The 23,186-nt window shown below is 38.3% G+C and overlaps 1 protein-coding gene across 2 annotated transcripts in view; it reads left to right on the forward strand.

The window, feature by feature from the left end:
* Positions 1–7,695: 7,695 nt before the first annotated feature.
* LOC131053683 (vacuolar fusion protein MON1 homolog) overlaps positions 7,696–23,186 on the forward strand; it is a 104,593-nt gene continuing 89,102 nt past the window's right edge. For both annotated transcript variants that reach the window (XM_057988286.2, XM_057988287.2), the window contains exon 1: positions 7,696–8,842. In XM_057988286.2, the coding sequence (XP_057844269.2) occupies positions 8,162–8,842 (681 nt within the window). In that variant the 5' untranslated portion in view covers positions 7,696–8,161. The remainder of the gene's footprint in view (positions 8,843–23,186) is intronic.

The raw sequence follows: 23,186 nt of genomic DNA on the forward strand, positions 1-23,186 counted from the left end.
CCTATGATTTCTCTTCACATAATGCATAACAACAATCCCATCCTCACCCATTCCTTCCATTCAACCCATCATATCATTTTTCATTCCATCTCCTCGCTTTCCTTTGGGCTTTAATTTATTCTCTCCCTTTCATCCTATAGTCCTATCCATTTCAAGAGCACACCCTTATTCTTGGAACCCGTGTGTCCTCTCGAGGGGGCATACCATAGCTTCCTCGTCATCCTTCCTCAACCCACTAGTGACTGGGGCATCATGCTACTAGTCCTTATCCTTTTCTATCCACTATGTTTTATTCTTCTTTGACATAAAATCACTTCATGATGATATATCAAAGACTTGGGCAAAATGTAGACACATACAATTAATATTTAATTAATCATGTTAGACTATTATTCCCCTAAATTAATTAAATTACATTTAATTAATTTTCCCCTTCCACATATATAATTAATTTATTAATTAATTATACATGTCTCTTTTATCCTAAAGTTGATTTATTTCATTAAGTCAAGCTCACCTTTAAGGAATATTCCAATTTTATTCTTAATCTCAATTAACAAATGTGTAGGGGAAAAAGCGAGACTAGGTTAACATGCCCTAATGCTACCTTTTGACACACATTGTGGAATACGAAAGAGCCTAGAGGTATCACACAATTGGCTACTTCTTTTTGTGGAAGAGAGAGCCACGGGCTACCTATTAGGATTTCTATTCCTTTGTTGTAATTGAAAGATAAAATGATGCAAGTTCAATTCCTAACCCCAAAGTGCAAGTATGAACTAATGACAAGATTGTAGAATTGAGATTAAACAATGAAAAACTATAAACACAAGGACAAGACAAGAATGCAGATGCGTACCCGGGGTTAAAATCTGAGTGAAAATGTTCGAGACAGGGGCGCGGGTGCCACTGTCCTGATACTGCTCCGGAAACTGCTCCTGAAACTGCTATTTTGCAACCTGAAAACTATCGGAAAAATGCTGAAACTTGCTGTCTGGCTGTAGGACCAGGGCACCCAGCGCCACTGTCCCAGGGACCAGGGCGCTCAGCGCCCCTGTCCTAGCAGGACCAAGGCGCCCCACGCCCCTGTCCTGGTCTTCTGGGTTGGAATTTGGTGTGAAGTTCTGTCTCGGTCTGCTTCCGTCGGATCTGCAACTTGCGGCATCGTCCGAATCCCGAAACTTGCACTTATATCTGAAAAGGTATGGTGGGCGGCTATATAGGGTTTTGCCTTAGTTAAACCCCCGCTTTGGTGGTTTCCACCTCCACGAATAGCCAAGTTGTATTGTAAAAGTAGTGTGTGTGCAGACCTTGTGTGCGTGCAAGATCCTAAAATACAAGTAAGCAAACTAGAGCCACCTAGAAAGTAAACCCTAATTGCTTGTAAATGATAATGTAAATGCTCCAAATCAAGATGCAAAGTGATCTAAAGCATGAATACAAATGATATAATGAGGCTTATGCAAAAGACATGAAAACAACATGAAATCATACCCAACTCCAAGGGAGAGGTACAAGCCAATCTTCAGTCGGTGATCCCTTATTGCTCTTCAATGCCTTCAAAGCCCTAAATGGATGAATGAAATTGATGAATGCTTGATGTATGGATGTTGAATTTTGTTGAAGTCTTCAAAGATCTACTCTTTCACTGCATATAAGGTCCTTGAAAACCAAAATCCGGATCCTTTCAAATGAAGAAAGAGAGTTCTTATATATGAAACCCTAGGTCGTAATTTCAACTTTTGGCTGACCTAGAGATTGAATCTCCCGCCAATTTCTTGGGGTTAAGCTTTATTTTATGATTGGATTGCCCTCCTAAAATTTCGGGAAAAATGTCTAGGACCGTGTGCACTCCGGGCGCCATGGTCCTGGCAACTTTTCACCAAATTTTTAGGGTCGTCGGATATGATGATTTTAGAGAGAATCTCGAAGTTACAGGAGATTTCGAGATGTTTTGACCCCCAAAATCAAGCCCCTATGTTCAAAATAGGACCTAATTAGGGTTTTTGATTAAATGATGTATTGGAGAAATAAAATGAAAGGGGCACACTATAATGAAAGGGCCCAACTTTATGATGTGGAAGATGATGAAATAGAACCTTAGACCTAATTAATTTAATTAATTAAGTGCTAAAGGGAAAATGCGATGCAAAATGCAAAATGCACCAAGGCGGGTGCTAAACTAGGTGTGAAATTGTACCACCCTAGCAAGTGCGTACAGTTTACGACGCTACAACAAAATTAATTTGTAATTAATTAAGATAATTCTAGGATTCCTACAAAACTATTTTATAATCCCCCCATTAAACTAATTAAACTAAGGCCTAATCCCTATTAGTATTTATTCAAATTAAAAATACTGCACATCTACCCAAAATCCATATGTGAATCCAAGTGTGAACCCCTCTTGAAGGACTTGCATGCACAAGTCACTTCAACATCTCCACACCACCTTTGACCAAGGGGTGCTCACACATGTGTGAGAATCTCTCTTCCCCATAGAGCCACCCTACATTTTCCCTTTTGGCATGAATGTCATAAACCCCCTTTTCCTAGTTCCTACCCCTTTCCACAAGTATTTCACTTGTCAACTCTTTGGACTTCCCAAGGTTGCTCACACATGTGTGATCACATCTTCTTCTTTTCCCTAGGATAGTTGTTCTTCCCAAGATGTGCTCACACATGTGTGAGCACACTTATCCTTGCCCCCTCTTCCCCTTGTGACACTTGTCACAAGGCTAGGCCTTTAGATATGGGATCACACTCCCTTTCAATCTAAGCCCTTCATCTAACTTTCAATCTTAATCATCCATTTCTAAGCCCCAAACTCTATAAATTGAGTCCTTATCTCTTATCAAATCATCCACTTTTCATACATCATTATGCTGGCCTTTTATCTACTCATCATTACATAATCATAATGTCATTTTGATTTCAAAAGCCATATCCATATTTCATCCATATACACTCATCCACAATATGTTGTTATGCTAGTTGAGAGTATTCCACTTTCACTACATCTCTCTCCCACTCTCCATTAGTCAAACTTTGGAGCTAGCAAAGTTCGTGGAGAGGAGGAGAACAAGGAAGAGTTATTTGCAATGGGAGCTTCACGAGTATACTTTATTTTATGTTGTTTATCTCTCATTATGTTTTCATTTCAAATCTTCCTTGATAATGTCTTTAAAATGGTTTGATTTGCTTGACTAATCATACTAACCATTTTATGATGTTACAGGTAGATTCAAGCACAGGTAGGGAAAGATGGGTTAAGATGGATTTCAAGGTTAAAGGTATCAGAGATAGTTACTGTTAAAGAGTTGCAACTTGAGATGTATGCCATTGCGGCAAGATCATAACTTTTTTGAGAATTCAATAATATAAGGATGAATCTTTTGAAGGTTAGATGTCCCTCTTTAAGAGTTCTCCTAAGATATATCTTGTGTCACTTTACTGTGAGTTTCTTGCTCATGTGTGTTATTTTATTGTTGGTTGGACAATTGCATACTCCTTCATTGGACCTTCCTATCATAATTGCATTATTTTGCCTAAAAAAAATAGTTTCATTAAGCCACAATACATCCTTGATAAACATTATTGTTGTTTAGAAAGTGATGGAATGGGCTCAACACCAACAACCTACACTATTTTTCAAAAATTATTTTACCAAGGATTATGACCAGATCGAATGTCCTTTCATTCTTGTAATGCTTAAGTGTTGGTATTTGGGCCTCATATTGTGAATTCAATTAAGAGTCCTTTTATAAATGGTTATGCTATTGGTCAACAATCCAATACATTTATGATCTTATGGTCCATTCTCCAAAATTTCCTTTATCTCCTACAATTTACATGCTTGTTGTCGAAGACTTTGACTATATTTTGACCCACACACTCTCCTAAAAATTAGTCAATGACATTGCTTTGCATTATTCATATAGCTAACTCATTAATGACCACTTTGTAGACAACTCCTTTCTTACTTTAGTTGAAGGTAATGATAGTGTCAAATAAGTCCTTAATTGGATTGAATTTTTTTATAAAGATTTAGGGTTGAGTATTGAATGACATAAGACATAATGCTAGAAGCAATCTTCCTTCCTAAACTTTGTTGGTTAGATTATTTCATCTAGAAATAGATCGATCACATGAGGTTTTCCAAATTTCTTGGCATCCCCTTTATCTTTTAGGCCTCTACTATTGCCTTATGCAAGCTATTATATATCCATGATTGAGAAAAATATAAATTATTGGATTACTAAGCCTCTTGAAAGACAAAAAAGATGCAAAATAATGCTTCCAACACTAATCTAGTAGGGTTATGTTATCAAAAATTTCTTAAAAAGCTTAATTATTATAGTATAATGAAGAACACACAAAAAGAGATATTTAAAACATGCATAAATATTACCATAATAAACACATGATATATATTGGAAAAACCATTTCAAGTAAAAAACCCAAGACTCCAAAAGCACCATACTTTGCATTATATGTAAACAAAGTGGTTACAATATAATTCCACCACAAGGATTCTTCAACATGAGCCTACAACAATGAATCCTACACTTTGAATCAACTCTAGTAGCATAACATCACCTGCAAAAAACTTCATATACAAAATACTCTCAAAGACATCTAATAAATAGAAAAAACAAGAATGAAGGAAGCTTCTAGGCCAAGACAAGAAAGGTTTGTGTACAAATCCACATGGCACATTTTCCAACCACCTCCAAACATGCAAATAACAAGCTTCTTTTATCCCTCATGCATACCTCCAAACTTGGACACCCAATTTTTGCTATAAATAGGTATGAAATATGCTCTTACACAACTTATAATTGTCATAGAATCTATCATAACTAACAACACTTATAGTTGAAAGCGAATTTGTCAAACCTAAAAAAATAATAGTTGATTCTTTTACATCCTATCATTACCCAACTTGGGCGTCCACCTCTTCATGCAAAAATGTCTCTTAACACTTGTCCTAATCTGGTTCTTATGCATCATAACTTATTATGAATCTATCAATTGCCATAAGTTGTTACAAGATCTTACACACTACTCAAGATGTTGACACATGGAAAAGAATCTCTACCACAAAGTGGGACGCCTACATCCTCAAATATAGACAAAAATATCCTTGTCACCTCCCAACAAGATGACAACTCACCATGTCAATCACACTAAAAGACAAAACAAGATGTGTAAGCAAATACAAACATAGGCATACATAATATATTAATTAAATAAATCAATGCTAGGAAATACTAAGGTTGAGACACCTTAATTCCCAACACTTCTCTCTATAGTTGGTAAATTTTAGGCGTGATAAATTTTTTTATTTGTTACTCATGTGTATGATTCCTCTTGTTAGGTTCCTTCTAAGGCTCCCTGTTTGAAAATTGAAAATCTTCTTAGAGACTTTCTTTGGATCTCTTTTGATGGTAACAATGGATTTTATCCTATATCTTGGGAATATTGTTGTCTTCCTCATGATTATGGGGATTTAGGTTTACTCTCAATCGAAGACTTATTACTTCATGCTAAATGGATTATTGTGGACCTAAAAATGAGGATGTCTCGAAAGTCCTCATTCAACATTTTATATCCTATGGAGTACCCTTTAGGTGTCCATTAAAAGGCCCTAAACTTCATTCCCTCCTTAATATGAAGTAACCCATTTAGATACATGATACATTAGTTATCAAAAGTATTTGGGGGGATTGAGAAATTATCAAGCCCTAACTTTTGTTAGAAAAAATGATTTTTGCAATGATCTTTTATTAATCAATAATATTTTAGTGGTCTACAATCCTTTTTTGTTGAGTTTTGGCTAAAGCCACTTGGGTTTGATCTTTAAAGTTTTAAAAAATTAGGGCAAAAATGTTGCTAGATCTTTTTAATAAATTTACTAATAATTTCTTAACTTGGCTTGAGGCCAAGTTAAAATTTTGATTGTCAAATTAGGATCATGACACTTACAAGGCTTGATTATTGATCCTATTCCTTTCCAAGTGGTTCACAAAATTGGGTTAGTAATTTCAAGGCTTGTTGAAAAGATTAGAAATGGCATTTTGATACAACTTTTCATGATTGTAAACCTCATAAGGGATATTTGTGCCTTACACCTCTATCTCTACACAATGGCATAGTTAAATCTCTATTAGCACCTCTAGGCCTATCTAGGCACTTGGCATCACATTTTCTAAGTTGTTTGGTTGACTATTTAAACCCATGTTGCTTATTTTGCTTAGTGTATTATTTATCAAGGCCTTCTACTTAAACCCCACTTATCTCATTTGGGAATTTGTAATAACCATTGTCCATTTTGTGGACAAATTAAGACTCTAAATCACCTTTTTTGTTTTGTTTTGTACTAGAGCCTAAGAAGCTCGGACTTGGATTTATGACTTCTTCAAATAGATCAAGTTTGACTATTTTCATGGCATACAAAATTGTTGGAAGATCAATCTTACCTCCCTTTCAAATTTACTTAGGTTTGACATGCTTTTAGGCTGGAGCTACTTTTTAGCACTAGGAAAGGCAAAAAAATTGCTATTTTTATTGGTTATTGAGTTGATATTTATTTTGTATTTTACATTATAGAGATGATAAACTTGAATGTATTTATGCAAATTTAGGTGCAAGAGAACAAAGTTGTAATCAAACTTGCTCATTTGTAGGGGCTTTTGTATCACTAGAGTAATGCTCCTTGTACAAATGTTAGAGCGCTTCTGTTTCCATCTCCCACCAAGGTCACTCCCTACATGTGGGCACACACATGGATGCAACTAGCCTACCATAAGAGATCATGGCTTCTAATTGCATAGCTCTCAATTACCTTCGAAATGAGCTAGGGATTGTTTTTCTCATAAATTATATTCAATCTTTTCAATATCCATCAACTAGATGGTGTAGTTCTCTTTGCTTAACAACTTTGTTGATTCTTGCTATTTGAACTTGATCCCATTAGACTTTATTTCACTATTTTATTTTGATTAAAATCTAATCATACATAGACTTGAATAACATGCCTTCTACCACCCACCTTCCTTTGAATGATATATTATTCTCATTTTAATATATAAATAATAATAATATAAACCATTCTTCATGATAAAAACAAAACAGTATAATTTCAAATCCGTAATATGCCCTTACAAAAAAGCAATTAAAGTCTTAAATAGAGAGCTAAAAGTAATCATGTCGTTTTTAAAAGAATATAGGCTATACTAAACCAAATACAAATTAAAGTGGAAAAACACAAAACAAGACAAAAGTAGAAAACTACACAGCATGCACTTTTGTCTCGTACTATGCCACAAGTTAACTAGGGATTGAACTTTTTCTACGTTACAAATTCGGAAATTTTGTTAAAGAAAAAAAAAACAATGTGATAACGAAAATGCCCGCTCTCATTCCCTACCGTTCCATTCCATACAAAAGGTAGGGTTGACAAGGCCTTATAATAAATCACATTATACAAACTCTCCAACTCATACCCGAAACCACAACAAAATAAATATTATAATAATAATAATAATAAAAAGATTAGGAAGTGAGGGCTCCTTCTAAAACTTAGGAACCTACCTAGTTGTTTACGAAATCATGAAAGTGACACTCTTCCATAACAGAGCAAAATAATCCCAACGAATTATTTTTACTCCCAGTCACGAGTAATTGAAAAAAACAAAAGATAGAAAAATAAAATAGGCAAATCTAAATATTTTCTTGTACCCGTTGTTATTTTTCAGCAACTACCATTCAACTCAAGGCTGGTGAACGAAGAATGGCAGATATGGGGGCAAAGATTGTGCCTGGTTTTTGCACAAGTTTGTTGCCATTTATGTAATTGTGCCGGATTTTTGTCGCCGAGTGTATAATTTTTTCCGCAATTTTGGACCCACCTGGTTGAATTTGGGGAATTTTTGATGCTGGATCGGCAGAGTTCCGAGCATTCAAGGGTTTTGAAAAGTAAACGGGTTTTTGAGAGATAGGCTGTTCATTTGACTGTTTAAAACCAGTTAATTTGTCTGTTAAAGTCGCCGGGCCGGCTCATTCATCGTAGATTTGTGCTGATTTGGTGAAAAAGTTCAGGTGTTGATCAAATGTGAAAATTGTGTAGTAGTGCAGAATTTTATAGAGATTGGAACTCATGGAATCAGTTTCCGCTCCGGGAAATAGCGAAGAAGAGAATAAATCTACTCCGGTGGATCCTGTGGAAATTGATGTCGCAATAGAAAATGATGATAATAATAATGATGTCGGATTGGTGGAAGAGGCTTTAGAAGTATTGAGGTTAGAGGAGAATAGCTTTGTGCAGGAACAGGGGAGCAACGAAGACCTTGGGAAAAATGAACCTGATATTAATAATGGAGATGATTTGATTCGAGCCGTGGACGTTGATGATGATGGCGATGGTAAAATTTATAATAAGAATGCGGACTGTAGCTTAGAGGTTGAGGAACCCTATCCCAGCCAGGAATTCGCAGAATTAAGTTCGCAGAAAGAGGTTTCTGAGGAGAAAGATGGGAAAGACGAGGAAGTTTTAGAACCGGAAAAGGGCAGCGTTGATGAAGGTGCAGAAGTTAAGGAATTTTCAGAATTACCGGAGCGATTGGAGGAAGAGATCTCGGAACAGGAGGATAATGAAATTGAAGCTGCGAGTAGCCCGAGCAGTAGTGGATATGCAGGTGGAAGAGGTAGTAGCAGTCCTGCCAGTGTTGGTAGTGGCAGTGGAACGGACGAAATCAAGTTAGGTGGGGAAACAGGGTTTTATGATAATGGAAATGGCGCACGTCCAATGAAGGCAGCTTCGAAGCGGAACATTAATGAGGTGAGGAAAATTGACAAATATAGGTTTATCAATGATTTTGTTCCACTGGTAAATTTCACCTGGACTTGTAAGATTGGGCTTAGATGTCACAACAGTTTACCCGCCTCATCCATAGAAGTACATTTTGCCTGCTATTATATGTGCAATTTAACCTAATTTTAACTCTTGCCTCCTCGATTCGATATGTTTCATTCACCGTTGGCTGTGGCAGTATTTTACACAATCTCAACAAATGGGGGCTGGGTTTGAAACTCTTTGTAATGTCCCCTTAGAGACTTTTCTTTTGTTTTTAGGATATATTTATTATTTTCTTAATGTACCAAAATGAAATAAGAATTACAAATAGCTTTATCAACAACATGAAACTCCTCATATGCCATTCAGATTTGACATCCTCGGTATAATGATAACAATGTAGCATGTACAGCTAATAGTGCTTACAGCCTCTTGTCACCTATAGAAACATAAATTGTACTTACATAAGTCTGCAACTTATCTATGTAATCTTCAAATATAGATCGCACTCACATAAATCTGCAACTTGCATATAAAATCTGCGCCATACTTATGTATGAACTGGATTTGGAAATGCGGATGCCATGATAGATCAAAGTACCGTTGCAGAAAGGACCACCTCCAGACAGTGCGGAGCAGAATATAAGACTACAGCATATGAGTGTTTTAATTGTCCATATAAGTTATAATTGCCCTTCCTCAAAATGTGCAGTGAATACCAGCCTGTGTTTGGGCTGTTGTTTGGCATGGCTTCATATGATCAGCATCAACAGCAGCAGCTAATGAATAACTTTCTTTGAACAGCTAGGATCACCCTTAATGATGAGTATTCATGAGTATGGAATGCGGCAATTGATCACAGGACTGATGCGGTTCACTAAACAGTGATAAAATACAGTAGTAGACTCTAACATCAACAATAATGGTGCTCTAAATGGTCAACATATACATCAATGAGCTCCTCCAACATTTGCTTGCAAATTCAATCACCCAAATTTGGAACTCACGTAAAATTAACAATAGTCAGCTCTGATGCAACCTGAGTGGAGTTGCCCTAGTTGGAAATGAGGATTTTCGTTCTCCTAGACTCCACAAACCAAGGGTTTTCATCCTTGGATAAGAAATTGAACACAATGTCCAAAATCCAGAAAGTTGAATGCAACAATGACAATGAGATGCTTTCTTTGATCCAATCACCGTTCTTTTATAGTAATCCAATTTGGGCCCATCAATTCAAATTCCCTCCAAAAGTATTTAAAAATACTTTTTTTATATTAAGTGTTTAAGACAATTTAAATTAGCTATAATGATATATGATATTATTAAGTTGTCCCTTTTAAAATATACTTATTGCGACCAAACTAAAAGTAGTATTATTTTTGGAAAGGGGACATGACACTCTTGCCATGATGATTTTTCACTAAAAAACCATCTTATTCCCTGAAATCTTAAGGTGAAGTAGATAACATGATGCTGCAGGTGTGTAATGTGTTTTCTCGATGTTGTTGGTTTTTTGAATCGAATGGAACTTCTATAAGTAAATTTTAACATGAAATTCTTAAATAACTGACCAAACAAATTCCCACGAAATGCAATATTTGATATTTGCCATAAACCACACATTCCTTGAGAACCAGTTGACAGTTCATCATAAAGCCCATGGACATTGCTTGATAACTAGTTTATCTTATGTAATGCAATATTTGATAGTTTATTGTAAATCAAACCAAATGGATGTTGCTTAATAACTAGATTTGTGTCTGAAGTTCTGAACACTATGCCATATGTTGCTAAATGTTGACTACACCTGCTGTGATAGTTACGAAACTTTGAATTAACGAACATAAGTGTGGTGAGTTACAAAGCCACAAACTTGACACACACTACCATAAAACATGCGGAAAAATGGAAATGTATTTGCAAAACCACAAATGTCAAAAGAAAATGTTTTTGGTCGATGCAAGCTTTGAAATGATAATTGATTATTTTTATGGACAAAATCATGCAAAACCCTTCCATGATTTTTTGTGGAAAAAAATAAGAAACCCTCCATAAAAATCAGAAAACGGGAAAAAACCCGATCACAAAACACCAATATGCCCACACCAAAACCCCTGGTGCTCATTGCAGGAAACTCACGATCATGTAGAAAAACACCCATCACAGGAAACTGCAGAAAACTCACAAATTGTTGAAAAAATCGTGATCAGAAACTCGGACAAACCCTTCACGTGGCAAAAGAATAACACTGACTTTGCGTGGTATAAAAATATTACCAAACAAAAATCTGATATTCTTATGGTAAAATGAAGCCACAATTTTTATCAAAAAATCAACCAAAAAACTTTTGGAAAAATTTCCAGGTAACAAAACCATGATTTTTCATTAAAATTCGCAAAAAACTTATGGAAATAAATTCTAGGTAAAGATGCTATGAATTTTATTTGAAATGATGTGACTTATAGATAAGATATATAAGTCAAAATGTGTTCTTATTTTTTAGTTTAAATGATGTGACTCATATAGAAGATAGAACTTCATCGGATGTGTGTAAAATTTATTAGGCAAAGTTCATGTTCCTGACCACATCATATGTTTCTGGACTTGTTTGATTATTTGAGCAATCAGTCATAAACCTAAAAACTTATCTGTGTGTAAAATTCTTCTTCTTGCTTTTGTAACTACTTTATCTAACATTTTCTTTTTGAAAATCCCTGAAGCAGTCATCCTTCCGTTGATGTGTTTTTTAGGACACCTCAAACAAAAAATAAAATACTAAGATTTCTATCCTCTCTTGACAAGGAAACTTTATATGCTAAATAATGTGATCAAGGCTACCCCAAGGGATTTCGAGTCAGGTTTTGACATGCAAATTGGATAGTCTTAGTGAAATGATGTGATATGCTGGTATCACAAAGGGACTTGGTGTCATTTTATGACACCCTTGGTCCATCAGTGAGAACTGATCAGATATATGTTCCATGGACAAGCGCTGCCCCAGTCGATCAAGGACAAGGCTAGTGGTCATGAAGTGTTAATTGTTGTCTTGTCAAGAGGTAAGTTCCGAAGCCTTTTGAAACCCGGAACCTCAGAATCCTGAAATTCCCAAGTTCCCAAGCCTTTTGAACCCCGGAACCCTGGAATCCTAAAATCCCCAAGCTCCCAATCCTTTTGAAACCTGTGAAACCCGGAATCCCGAAATTCCCAAGTTCCCAAGCCTTTTGAAACCCGAAACCTTGGAATCTCAAAATTCCCAAGTTTGCAAGCCTTTTGAAACCCGGAACCCCGGAATCTTGAAATTCCCAGGTTCTTGACTCCTCTCGACTTGCAACACTTCCCAATGACATGATCAACACTCAAGACTCTTAAGGCTCCATCAAGCCCTCTGACTTGTATGCCTTCGTTCATGGAGCTACAGGGGGCATATTTAATGCTTTTTGCAGGATTGCCATCAAGTGGAGTACAATGCCATGCTTATTTATGGTTACTTGATGACCTTCATGTCTGGTTTGCATGCTTTGACTTTGGAATGTCAAATAATCCACCTTCTAGAAGTACTTTCCTTCTTGGGATTGCCTTGTCAGGGTATGGCCAGGTTGCTTGCATGTCCACCATGTCAGGTCTGTGCACCCCCTTGCTTTCCTTGATTGACATTCTCCTGTGCACGTCAGGGTCAAGGCTTCTCCTCCTTGACCATTGGTCTCTCCTTTGCGACCAATTTGCTATATATAGGCTGTTATGCCTTATAGTAAAGGGTTCTCTCCCTGTTGGTTTGAGCTATTATTTGGTCTTTCATTTCTTTTGAAGATTTGTATATTTTCTTGCATTTCTACAACTCTAAGTTTGGCCATTGGCTTGAGAATGAATTGAAATTATCATTCTTGCCTTCCTTCAACTTATGCATGTTGTGTATGTTTTCTAACCTTCATTGTAAGTGCATGTTTTGTGGCTTTCTTTCACATATATGTCGTGTTAACTTGTTTTTGGGTGTGACTAGTGGGAAACCTTCTCCCCTTTTGACATTCAACAAATTCTAACCTCCATACATGCATTCAGGGTCGTTCATGCAATTGATGTTTATGCATCTCATGGGTATTTCAATTGATTCTTTGTGTCATTTCTGGGTGGGGAGAGAAACATCTCTTATCTTGGTGCATCACTTTCTTTCATTTTAACATTTCCTTCTTCCCTTTTCCTCTACAAGCTGTTAGGATAGGTTGAGAAGTAGAATTTGGAATGTTGAGTTGGTTCAACACCTACACTTGGATTGAGAAGGAAGCCAGCCTTTTCCAGAGATTCAATCCCTTGCACAAGGTCCCACACTTCGGGGTAATTTTTGGCATGCCTGGTGGGAGTCATCCTTCATGAAGCTGAAGATTTGGTGTGTTCTTCAGTGTATTCAGCCTTGGAGAGGCATCTTTCAAGCAATTGGCGACTCTGCTATCAATTTGGTGAATTTGTTGGTATGTTATGTGTCTTTGGTTGAGTAGATCCGTTTGCTCTTTTAAGCATTTCATTAAACAAGTTCTACCTCTTGCAAATGCTTTATAATGAATAAATATCATGGGAATACCTTCTTTTCCCATCCTTCCCATGAGCCTACTGGTTATTTTCCTTCTCATCAGCAATATCAAACAAGGAATGCTCCTAGTTTCATCCTGAAAAACTTTGCTGCCCCAGGGTGTTGGCACATCCAATATGCTTGCCACCCTCCCAGCCCAACTCAATCTTCTTGGCAACCTAACCATGCTTATCGACAACCCCAAGAAGCCTATTTCAATCCCTTCTAGCATGCCCGTCAAAATGAGAAGAGCCTGAAAGATGTCAGCATCAAAGATATAATGTTGAACTTCCAAGAGCAGTTAGAAGCTGTTGACAGAGAGCAGGCGTGCGTTCTAAAACAAGGTCAACTTGCTTATCAGGCTCAACTTCAACAACAATAGATGGAAGCCCAAAGACGACAACATGAGGATTTTCTTGCAAGGCAACTTGCTTTTGCTAGGAAGAAATTCAACCATCTTGCAACTATAGAGATGCAGCTCATACAGGAGGAGGGTTCCCGCCCCTAAAGTTCCCAAATTTGAAATCCCAAGCTTCAAGCAAGGGAGACCTTCTAAGCTAGGTTGCCAGTTCGGGTTCAGGCACCGGTACAACAAAATTTTGAAAAGGGGTTTGGGTTCGTTAGTACAAAAACACAGTGTTCCACGGGCGTTGGGGATGGGGGGACGGGGGGATGTGGGGACGCGTTTCCGGGACGGGGGGACCAAGGGCCTAAGTTTGGGGACGGTGGGGGGACGACGGCGGGGGGGTGGCGGGGTGGTGGTGCTAATATAGTTATACATATACATATAGTACTTGAAAAACTAGTTTTGAAAAGATGTATGACAGTATTACAGTGTAAGAATTATATTTCAAATGAGACTATAGGAAATTTGAAATACTAAATCTAAATACCAAGATTTCTAAGTTGTGTTGTTATATGGAGCCTAATCAGACTCGGAGGTTAGATTTTCCCTACTTCTATTGGCGCGGTTTCCCCCTATATTTTTCAATGGGGGTTTGGGGGCAGCGCCCCCAAGTTGGGGTCAAGGGGCAGCGCCCCTTGCGTGTTCCCTGTCGCGATACAGGGCGGGGTCGAGGGGCAGTGCCCCGCGAGGCCAAAAATACTTTTATTATTTTCTAAAGGCGTCGGGTGTTATTTTTCTTTTGGCCCACGTCCAATTAGAGTTACCCCTTAACCCTCAAAAAACTTAAAAAGTCACTTTTTAAATTTTTTTTAATATTAAATATTGCATATACGTGGGGGCGACAGGAGACGTCTGGGCGTCTCCCCGTCCTTGGAGAGACGTCTGCACGTCTCTCTAAGGACGGGGAGACGCCCAAACGTCTCCCAAGGAGACGTGGAGGCGTCTCCATGTCTCTCTGGGAGATGCCCAGACGTCTCCCAAGGAGACGTCTCCACGTCTCCCCGTCTCCCTGGGAGACGCGGGGACGTCTCCGCGTCCCGGCGGCGCTTGGGTGGCGGTGGCGGGACGGCGGGGGACGTCGCGTCCCCGTCCCCCCGTCCCCGAGACGTTTTTGACAGGGGCACGCGCCCAAAAAGGGGGGGGACGCGTCCCCGTGGAATGCTGCTGAAAAACATGTAAATTATATATATATATATATATATATATATATAAGCATGAATTAAGATTAGCATGTCACATAGCATCATATAAACAACAAAACCAACATAAACTTGTAATCATAGCATCATGATCATACCATAACAACATCATATACATCAAGTTTAATATCAAAATGATAAAATATTCAAGTATCATTGTTTCAACTTTCAACAATTTAAAGTTTGATCATCAAATGGATTCTCTAATTTATCATCCTCATTCTCCGCCTCCTCATCATTGACATTGACATTAGATGAATTAATGCCAATGCCACTTACACTTGCACTTTAACTTTAAGTTTGCTCGCTATCTGAGTCATCAAATGCAACAAGCTGAGAAGTGAAATCATCCAAATCAGTATGTTTTGGCTCCATATCCCACATCTTCGTTTCCCCTTGCTTGTAGTCATGTTGCTTGTGTGAAATGAGCCAAGTTAATGTTTTAAAACTCACTTGTAGGGTCATATTTTAATTTTTTATGTGGTGGAATTAAAAAAAAATTAGATTTTGCTAAAAAAAAATCCATTTTTGGGCTGTCAGACCCCTGGGTTCGACCTGGGTCCTCTTGGGTTTGCCCTGGTTCGAACCAGGCCTGTGAATCACGAACCTTGTCCAAACCATAGGCGAACCGGACCCGAACCCGAACCGGGACCGTACCGGACCAATACCAGGGGTCTAGGGGGCCGAACCCGGAACTCAACTTCAAAGACTTCAAATAAGTCTCCTAGGTTTTAAATCCCAAGTTTCAAAGGAGCTCAAGCTGTTCTTTTACAAGAGTCTTCCCCTCTACAACCTCCCTTGCAACATCCCCTACCAGGTCAATCTTCTTTCCTTGACACTATCTCACTCTTCAAAGGTGGACTTGTTGTTTGGAATGGTGGTTGGCTTGATCATCAAGGAAGAGGGGAGGTGTTGTTTGCTAGCTGTGAGCTTCCTTGTACTCAACAAGATTGAGGTTTAGACTTATTGCAAAGGAAATTTGAAGATGATCTACGACAAGAGGGCATTAAGCGAGGATGTGAGGACAACATGGAGGAGCCACTTAGATTAGGTCATGATGTTGATCATTCAGAACATAAGTCAGCCTATGATGAAAATGGTGAAGAAGAAAATATTTTTGATGTCTTACCTACTTTTGTTCCATTTTCAAAGGATAGGATGGAGATTGATGCTCCTTTATGTTCAAAGGATGTGTTTGTTGCTTCACATGTTGAGGAGGCCACAAGAAATGATGTTATTGCTTTAGGCAATATGGGGGTTAGATCATGCCATGAGGCTGAGATTTTTGCAGTTGGTTGTCAAGAGGGAGAAACAAAAACAGAGAGGCAATCCAAAGATTTTAGATCTTCTTATGAAGTGCCTCATAAATCAGAAGTTGGTGTTGATGAACTAAGTATCGACCCATGTGATTATGATGTATGCTGGTTTTGCCCTGCCCCTGAATGTGATGATGTTGAATATGAGGTCTTCATTCAAGGTGAAGACATTGCGTTTAGCATTAGGGACAGTGCTGGATTGGAATGTTTTACTTGGGACTAGCATATCAAGGATGGTGATGTTGAGCAACAACGTACATGTCAAAAAAGTAATTCCCTTGTTGCTCAAATTGATAGTATACCCGAGCTTCAAAGTTTTCTATTCGATGCCACGAGGAGCCCCCTTGTGCAAGTCAAGGAGGTATGGTATACTTTTCATCCCCATGAGTTTGAGGCATTTTCTTTTGGTTTCAATTCATGTCTGGAGGAGGTCAGCTATTGTGGGGACAATGATGCCCCCTTGTATGAAGAAGATGCCTTCTTTTTTGCAAGGGGTAGTGCTTTTTAGGCTAACCTACTGCTAAAATACTTCCCCCTTGCTACTGTGTGTATGCTTGATGCATCCTTGGATGTCTCAGATGCCTACATTCTATGGCTTCCTTATGGTGGCAAGGTCAATGGTGAAGTGTTCTTTCACCATATAAGCAATATGTATGATCTGATGCACACATGCAAGAGACTTCAACTGTTGCAGTTGAGTGATGAATGCAACTATGGTATGAAGGAGATCGACTCCTTCAAAAGACTCATCTTTGATAGAGGCAAATGCATTAATTGCCACTTGTTGTAAATCAATGTAAATATTAGATTAGAGGCTATTTTGCTTTCATAAGTGCTTTTGCACCTACTGCATTCTCCTTAAGAGGGTGTGTGCTCTAGTTTCCAACTTCCCTCCAAGTGTTGGCATGCACGTGTTTTGGATCCTTCCAGTGACTTAGTGCCCAATGGATGCTTAAGGCTTTTGGACTCCAAGCTCAACAGGCAAGCACCTCGCAGAGGTCGCTAAAATGTTGTCATTTTATGACATTCTCAGTCCATCAATGAGAATCGATTAGAGATATGTTCCATGGACCAGTGTTGCCCTAGTTGATCAAGGACAAGGCCAATGGTCATGAAGTGTTAAGTGTTGTCTTGTCAAGAGGCAAGTTCCCAAGCCTTTTGAAACTCGGAAGTTCGGTACCCCGAAATTCCAAGTTCCCAAGCCTTTTGAAACCCGAAAATCTGGAATACTGAAATTCCCAAGTTCCCAAGCCTTTTGAAACTTGAAACCCTGGAATCCCAAAATTCCCAAGTTCCCAAGCCTTTTGAAACCTAGAACCTCAAAATTCCTAGGTTCTCGACTCCTCTCGACTTGCGACACTTCTAGATGACGTGATCAACACTCAAGGCTCTTAATGCTCCATCGACCCCTGCGACTTGTATATCTTCATTCATGGAGCTACAGGGGCGCATTTAATGTTTTTTTTTTGTAGGATTGCCATCAAGTGGAGTACGTGGCCATGCTTATTTATGGTTACTTGATGACCTTCATGTTAGGTTTGCATGCTCTGACTTTGGAATGTCAGACAATCCACCTTCTAGAAGTACTTTCCTTCTTGGGATTGCCTTGTTAGGGTATGGCTAGGTTGCTTGCATGTACACCATGTCAGGTCTGTGCACTCCCCTGCCTTCCTTGATTGATGTTCTCTTGTTCACGCTAGGGTCAAGGTTTCTCCTTGACCATTGGTCTCTCCTCTGCGACCAATTTGCTATATATAAGCTATTAAGCCTCATTCTAAAGGGTTCTCTCCCTACTAGCTTGAGCTATTCTTTGCTCTTTCACTTCTCTTGAAGATTTGTATATTTTCTTGCATTTCTACAATTGTAAGTTTGGCCATTGGCCTGAGAATGAATTGAAGTTATCAAGCCTGAGAATGAATTGAAGTTATCATTCTTGCTTTCCTTCAACTTATACATGTTGTGTATGTTTTCTTACCTTCATTGTAAGTGCATGTTTTGTGGCTTTCTTTCACGTATATGCTTCGTTAACTTTTTTTTTGGGTGTGACTTGTGTCAAACCTTCTCCCCTTATGACATTCAGCAAATTCTAACCTCCATACATGCGTTCGGGGTTGTTCATGCAATTGAAGTTTGTGCATCTCCTAGGTATTTCGATTGATTCTTTGTCTCATTTTTGGGTGTGGAGAGAAACATCTCTTATCTTGGTGCATCACCTCCTTTCATTTTAGCATTTCCTTCTTCCCTTTTCCTCCGGAAGTTGTTAGGATAGGTTTAGAAGTAGAGTTTGGAGTGTTGAGTTGGTTCAACATCGACACTTGGATTGAGAAGGAAGCCGACCTTCTCCGGAGATTCAACCCCTTTGCGCAAGGTCTCACACTTCAGGGTTGTTTCCATGTTTCACAAGGTTGCTGAGTTGATAGCTCAACAAGGGTGCAAACTTTTGTGACAACAAGACCTACGCAATTATTCTTAGGATTGTATCACCTCTTTTAGAAGGAAAACTTTAGTAATTCCAAATTATAAAACTCGAATGACATATGATTTTGCAATAATGCTCTTGAAAGCAATCTCGATGAATGCTTTGAAATATAAGGCAAAAGGATGAGGGTTTAGAAATCTAAGCTACTTCTAACAATGTAAGAAATAACTATTGACTTAGTGAAACCAAACCATACTTTACCTTGCCATGAGATAACAACTACACAAATATGATGCGATCTTCTAAGGTATATCAATGATTTTCAAATCAATTTTGCACATCAACAATATGAACAATGAGCATAAAGCAATCAAAGCTGAGCTTTGAAATAAGTTTAAACTAACCATACATTGCAATTTGCAATTAAAAAACCACAAATGGTATGGACATAAGAGGTTTCACCATAAATCAACAACAATGTCTTCCATTCAACTAAAGAACTCCTTTAAAATTGACCTTAAAATTAATATGAAAAAATGAAACCTAACATTCAAAACAACACATAGGCTCACCAAGCTTCAATGAGTTTGTAGTTATTTTGGTAGCATCTTAGCAACAATTCCACAAAAGTCTCCCTTAGAAATGAAATGGGCAACTTTTTTATATAGAGCTCCCAATTACAACCAAGGGCCCAGATTGATTTCAAATCAATGGCCAAGATTGAAACAGTAAAACCCTAATTAGGGTTAGTTACAATTACTTACTAACCCACTAACTTAATTACATAATGACCAATGAAAAATAGAGAACTCTCCTTAGCACAAAATGCGAAGAGTGGGAGCAAATAGGAAAATTCCATGCCACCAAGGAACTACGTGCCCCTTATCTGCTTCCACCTTGAATTCAATGATTGCCAAGTCCTCATTACACAACAAAAATCTTTTCCCATTCTATCCTTTGCTTATGAATTCCATTCATGAAACTTAGGAATGAAGCAACATCCTCCAAATGACTCCCCAAAATAGAACCTGTAGCTTTGAAGAAGACACTTTTCTATTTATCCTTCAAGTCATTTACATGCACATCTTCATCATCATTCATCTTTTGCCCAAGTATTGACTCTACTGGAACAAGGATTTTGTCTTGAATTTCCTTGACTGTTTTCTTCAATCGAACACAATCATTATTAACTTTCTCAAGACCTTCCTTTTTAAAGATCAATACACAATACCAACTATGAAAATCATATGTCTGATTCACTTTCATCACCTTTCCTTCTACCAAAGTTTTCTTAGGAATATCCTTTAGCACATGCAAACGTGGAATAGTTTTATCTTGATGATTATGAAAGTCCTCCCATAATTCAATCTTGATTTGAATTCTATCCAAGATAGCTGCAGAATTCCCATATTACTTGTACCAACTCTTTTGTGAATTCATTTGTTTTATTGAAAGTATTCTTAATCCATTCCTTTGTCTCTTGAGCCATCTCTTTCATTTCTTCAAAGTTCTCAACTAATTCCCTTGGAAGAACTATAGGTGGTACAAATGTATCATCTTCTTGTCGAACAAGATTCATCAAGCGCCTTATGTAGTCTTTCAATTGCTGGTTCTTGACTTTAAGCTGTTTCTTCTTTTCTTTTGCCTTTCTCCATCTTTCCTTAATCACTTTTGCCGACTCATCAAATTCCACAATTACTTGTTCCTTTGTTGCTGCTCTCAAATCAACTGTTGTGATCTCACACTCTTTTGGAATGATGTCTTCCTTTGCTTTGTCTACCTTTGGAACTGCAAAATGCAAGGTGCAGGATCTTGAACTCTCATGTGTAATCTTGCAGTACTTAGCTCTCTTCTTCTCCACAATCTTACCAATCCTTTATAGAAAATCCTCCAAGTTATTAACTAGATTACTTTCTATCATAGATTTCTTCTATATTCGTTCTCTTAACCATTTAGGAATTGTTGAATGTTCCTTGTCCTCATCTTGAACTTCTCACAATGCGGATATCATCCCCTCATTGAGCTCCTCATCCTGAAAATTCAAGTTTTCTTTTAAGACTTCCTCAAGTGGAATCGGTTCCATTGATTGATCATCGTCAATTTCCATGGCCTGAAAAGGATTTTCTTCTTGATTTCTTTGCAAAGTAGATTGCATAGACTCATTTGTACCTTGACCATCTCAAACTCTTGGATTTGATTCATTTTCCTTCGATGGCTCGTTCTTAGCAATAGATGCCCCATTCTTGTCTACAGAAACAATCACCTCCTGCATTGAAGAATTACTATTTGATGAGTGAGTCATACTTTTCTTTTGCTTTTTTGCTTTGGCTCTTCACTAGGAACCTCCTTCCTTTCCGCCTCTTGGGTTGTGAAGTTTCAGCTACATCTTTCCTTTGCTTGTGACTTTCATCCTCTTGCCTACTTCTTTCATGTTCAATATTGATTTCTTGTTGACTTTCTGTCATTTCATCATCAGAAGATTGTGACTCCACATCTTCCATCAAAGCATACGTTAGGGGGATATCTCGTGCTTTCAACTTTGCAACCTATTGATCCACCATTTATCTTTTATATGTCGTAATTGGTCTCATCAACTCATTTAGGTCCACTATTTCAACTTCTGATCAACTAATATGAGTACTTGAGGTTCATTCCTTTCTTTCACAAACTGATGTTGGACATAATTTCCATCATCTTTCACTTGATCTGGCACAGGAAATGATTGGCAAATTATGATCATCTATACTGGTAGCCTTGAATACATTCTCCTTTGGATCTCAAAATCATCCACTGCATTCGCCCAATAATCCTCAAGGTGTATTTTGTGCCGGTATTTTCTTCCATAAGCTCTCCCTATATTACCATAAGGATCAAAATTCACTCTAGATGGGTAAGCTACAAGAGGGTAGAATTTTAACTCCTTGGACTTCTTGGCTGCTTGGATTGAAGGACATATTGTTGTGACGTTTTCACACATCGCCCCATTGCAAATGGGGACCCCCACTTTTTTCCACTTAGTTGTAGAGTCTTTTAGACTTTTACAATTAGCCTTCCACTTGGATGAGGTGTAGTATCTTAGGAGGCCAGAAGGTAATCAAGTCAAGTCTCTCTTTAGCATGAGGTGAGGTCAGTTAGTTCTCGAGGCTTACGATGTGAACGATTCATGATGATCATTCCATTCAATCATCTGTTGCTTGCTTTAATGGAAATTAATTGCAAATTTGGCAAAGGCAAGTTGGTTTTAGAGGTTAAATTTCTAAGGAAAGGAGGAGCTGAAGTTCAAATTATCATGAGAAGTTCGGAAAAAAAGCATTAAGACAGCGAAAGTCGCCATTTTGGAAGACTGACTTTGCCCCCACAAAAGTTCGACTTAAGCTTTGGGACTTCCTTGACCCTTCAAATCAGCAAACTAAGCTCTATGCATTTCATTTTTTGGAATAAGGTCATGATCTTGCTAAGTGCATTGTTGCAAGCTTAATCGGTAGCAAGTCAGGAAGAAGATTGATCACTTCCAATGAAGGCCCCAATCTATGACCTAAGGATTGATCATTTCCTTTGATGTCTCAAATGTGCGACCTAAGACTTCCGATACCCAAGCAAAAGTACGATCCTTCATTCCACTTCCTACTTCTCCCAGCACTGCCCGATCACTCCCATTTCCATCCCATATCCTTTCCAACCTTCCATCTCCCCTCATTTCCATTCCCTCCCATTGCCATCTCCCTTTCACCTTTCCATCTTTCTTGTCACCCTTCACCACATTCTTCGCCTATCCATCCTTCTACTTCCTACCTTTCCACTTCACCTTTCACTCCCATCTCCTTTCACTACCTTTCTTCACCTTCACCTATCATAACCACCTCACCTACATCTTCTATCCCTTCATTCTCCATTACTTTATCCCTCACCTTCCTTCCTTCCATCACCCCCACCTCCTACCTTTCTTCCATCCCTTATGTCTCCCAACTTCCATTTCCTACATCCTCTAACCCACATCTCACATCCTTTACCCCTTACTCCCCTTAGCCTACCCTTTTGTTGATGCGTTTTATATGCACATACGAACACAAAATAAAATACCAAGGTATCTTATCCTCTCTTGAACAAAATCTTCCCTAGTGCTAAACTATGTGATCAATTGGAAGACTCCAAGGTTCCTATTGTCGGGTCTCGACTTGTGGATAAGCTCAATGGTTGATATGATTGTTGGTAATCCAAGGGGACTTACGATGAATAATTGAATGCTTGAATTGTTGGAACTTAGATTCTAATTACTTGCTGGGAGAATAAAAAAAAGCAAAATAGATGGGTGTAGGAAGACTATGCTACTCCTAAGAATGCAAGAGACAATGGACAACCTTTGGTGAAACTCCATTAAGACTTGCTTTGACATGCAAAGCAACAACTCTGCAAAGCTTAGTGCAATCT

The sequence above is a fragment of the Cryptomeria japonica genome, chromosome 1 (assembly GCF_030272615.1).
Source record: "Cryptomeria japonica chromosome 1, Sugi_1.0, whole genome shotgun sequence".
NCBI lineage: Eukaryota > Viridiplantae > Streptophyta > Pinopsida > Cupressales > Cupressaceae > Cryptomeria > Cryptomeria japonica.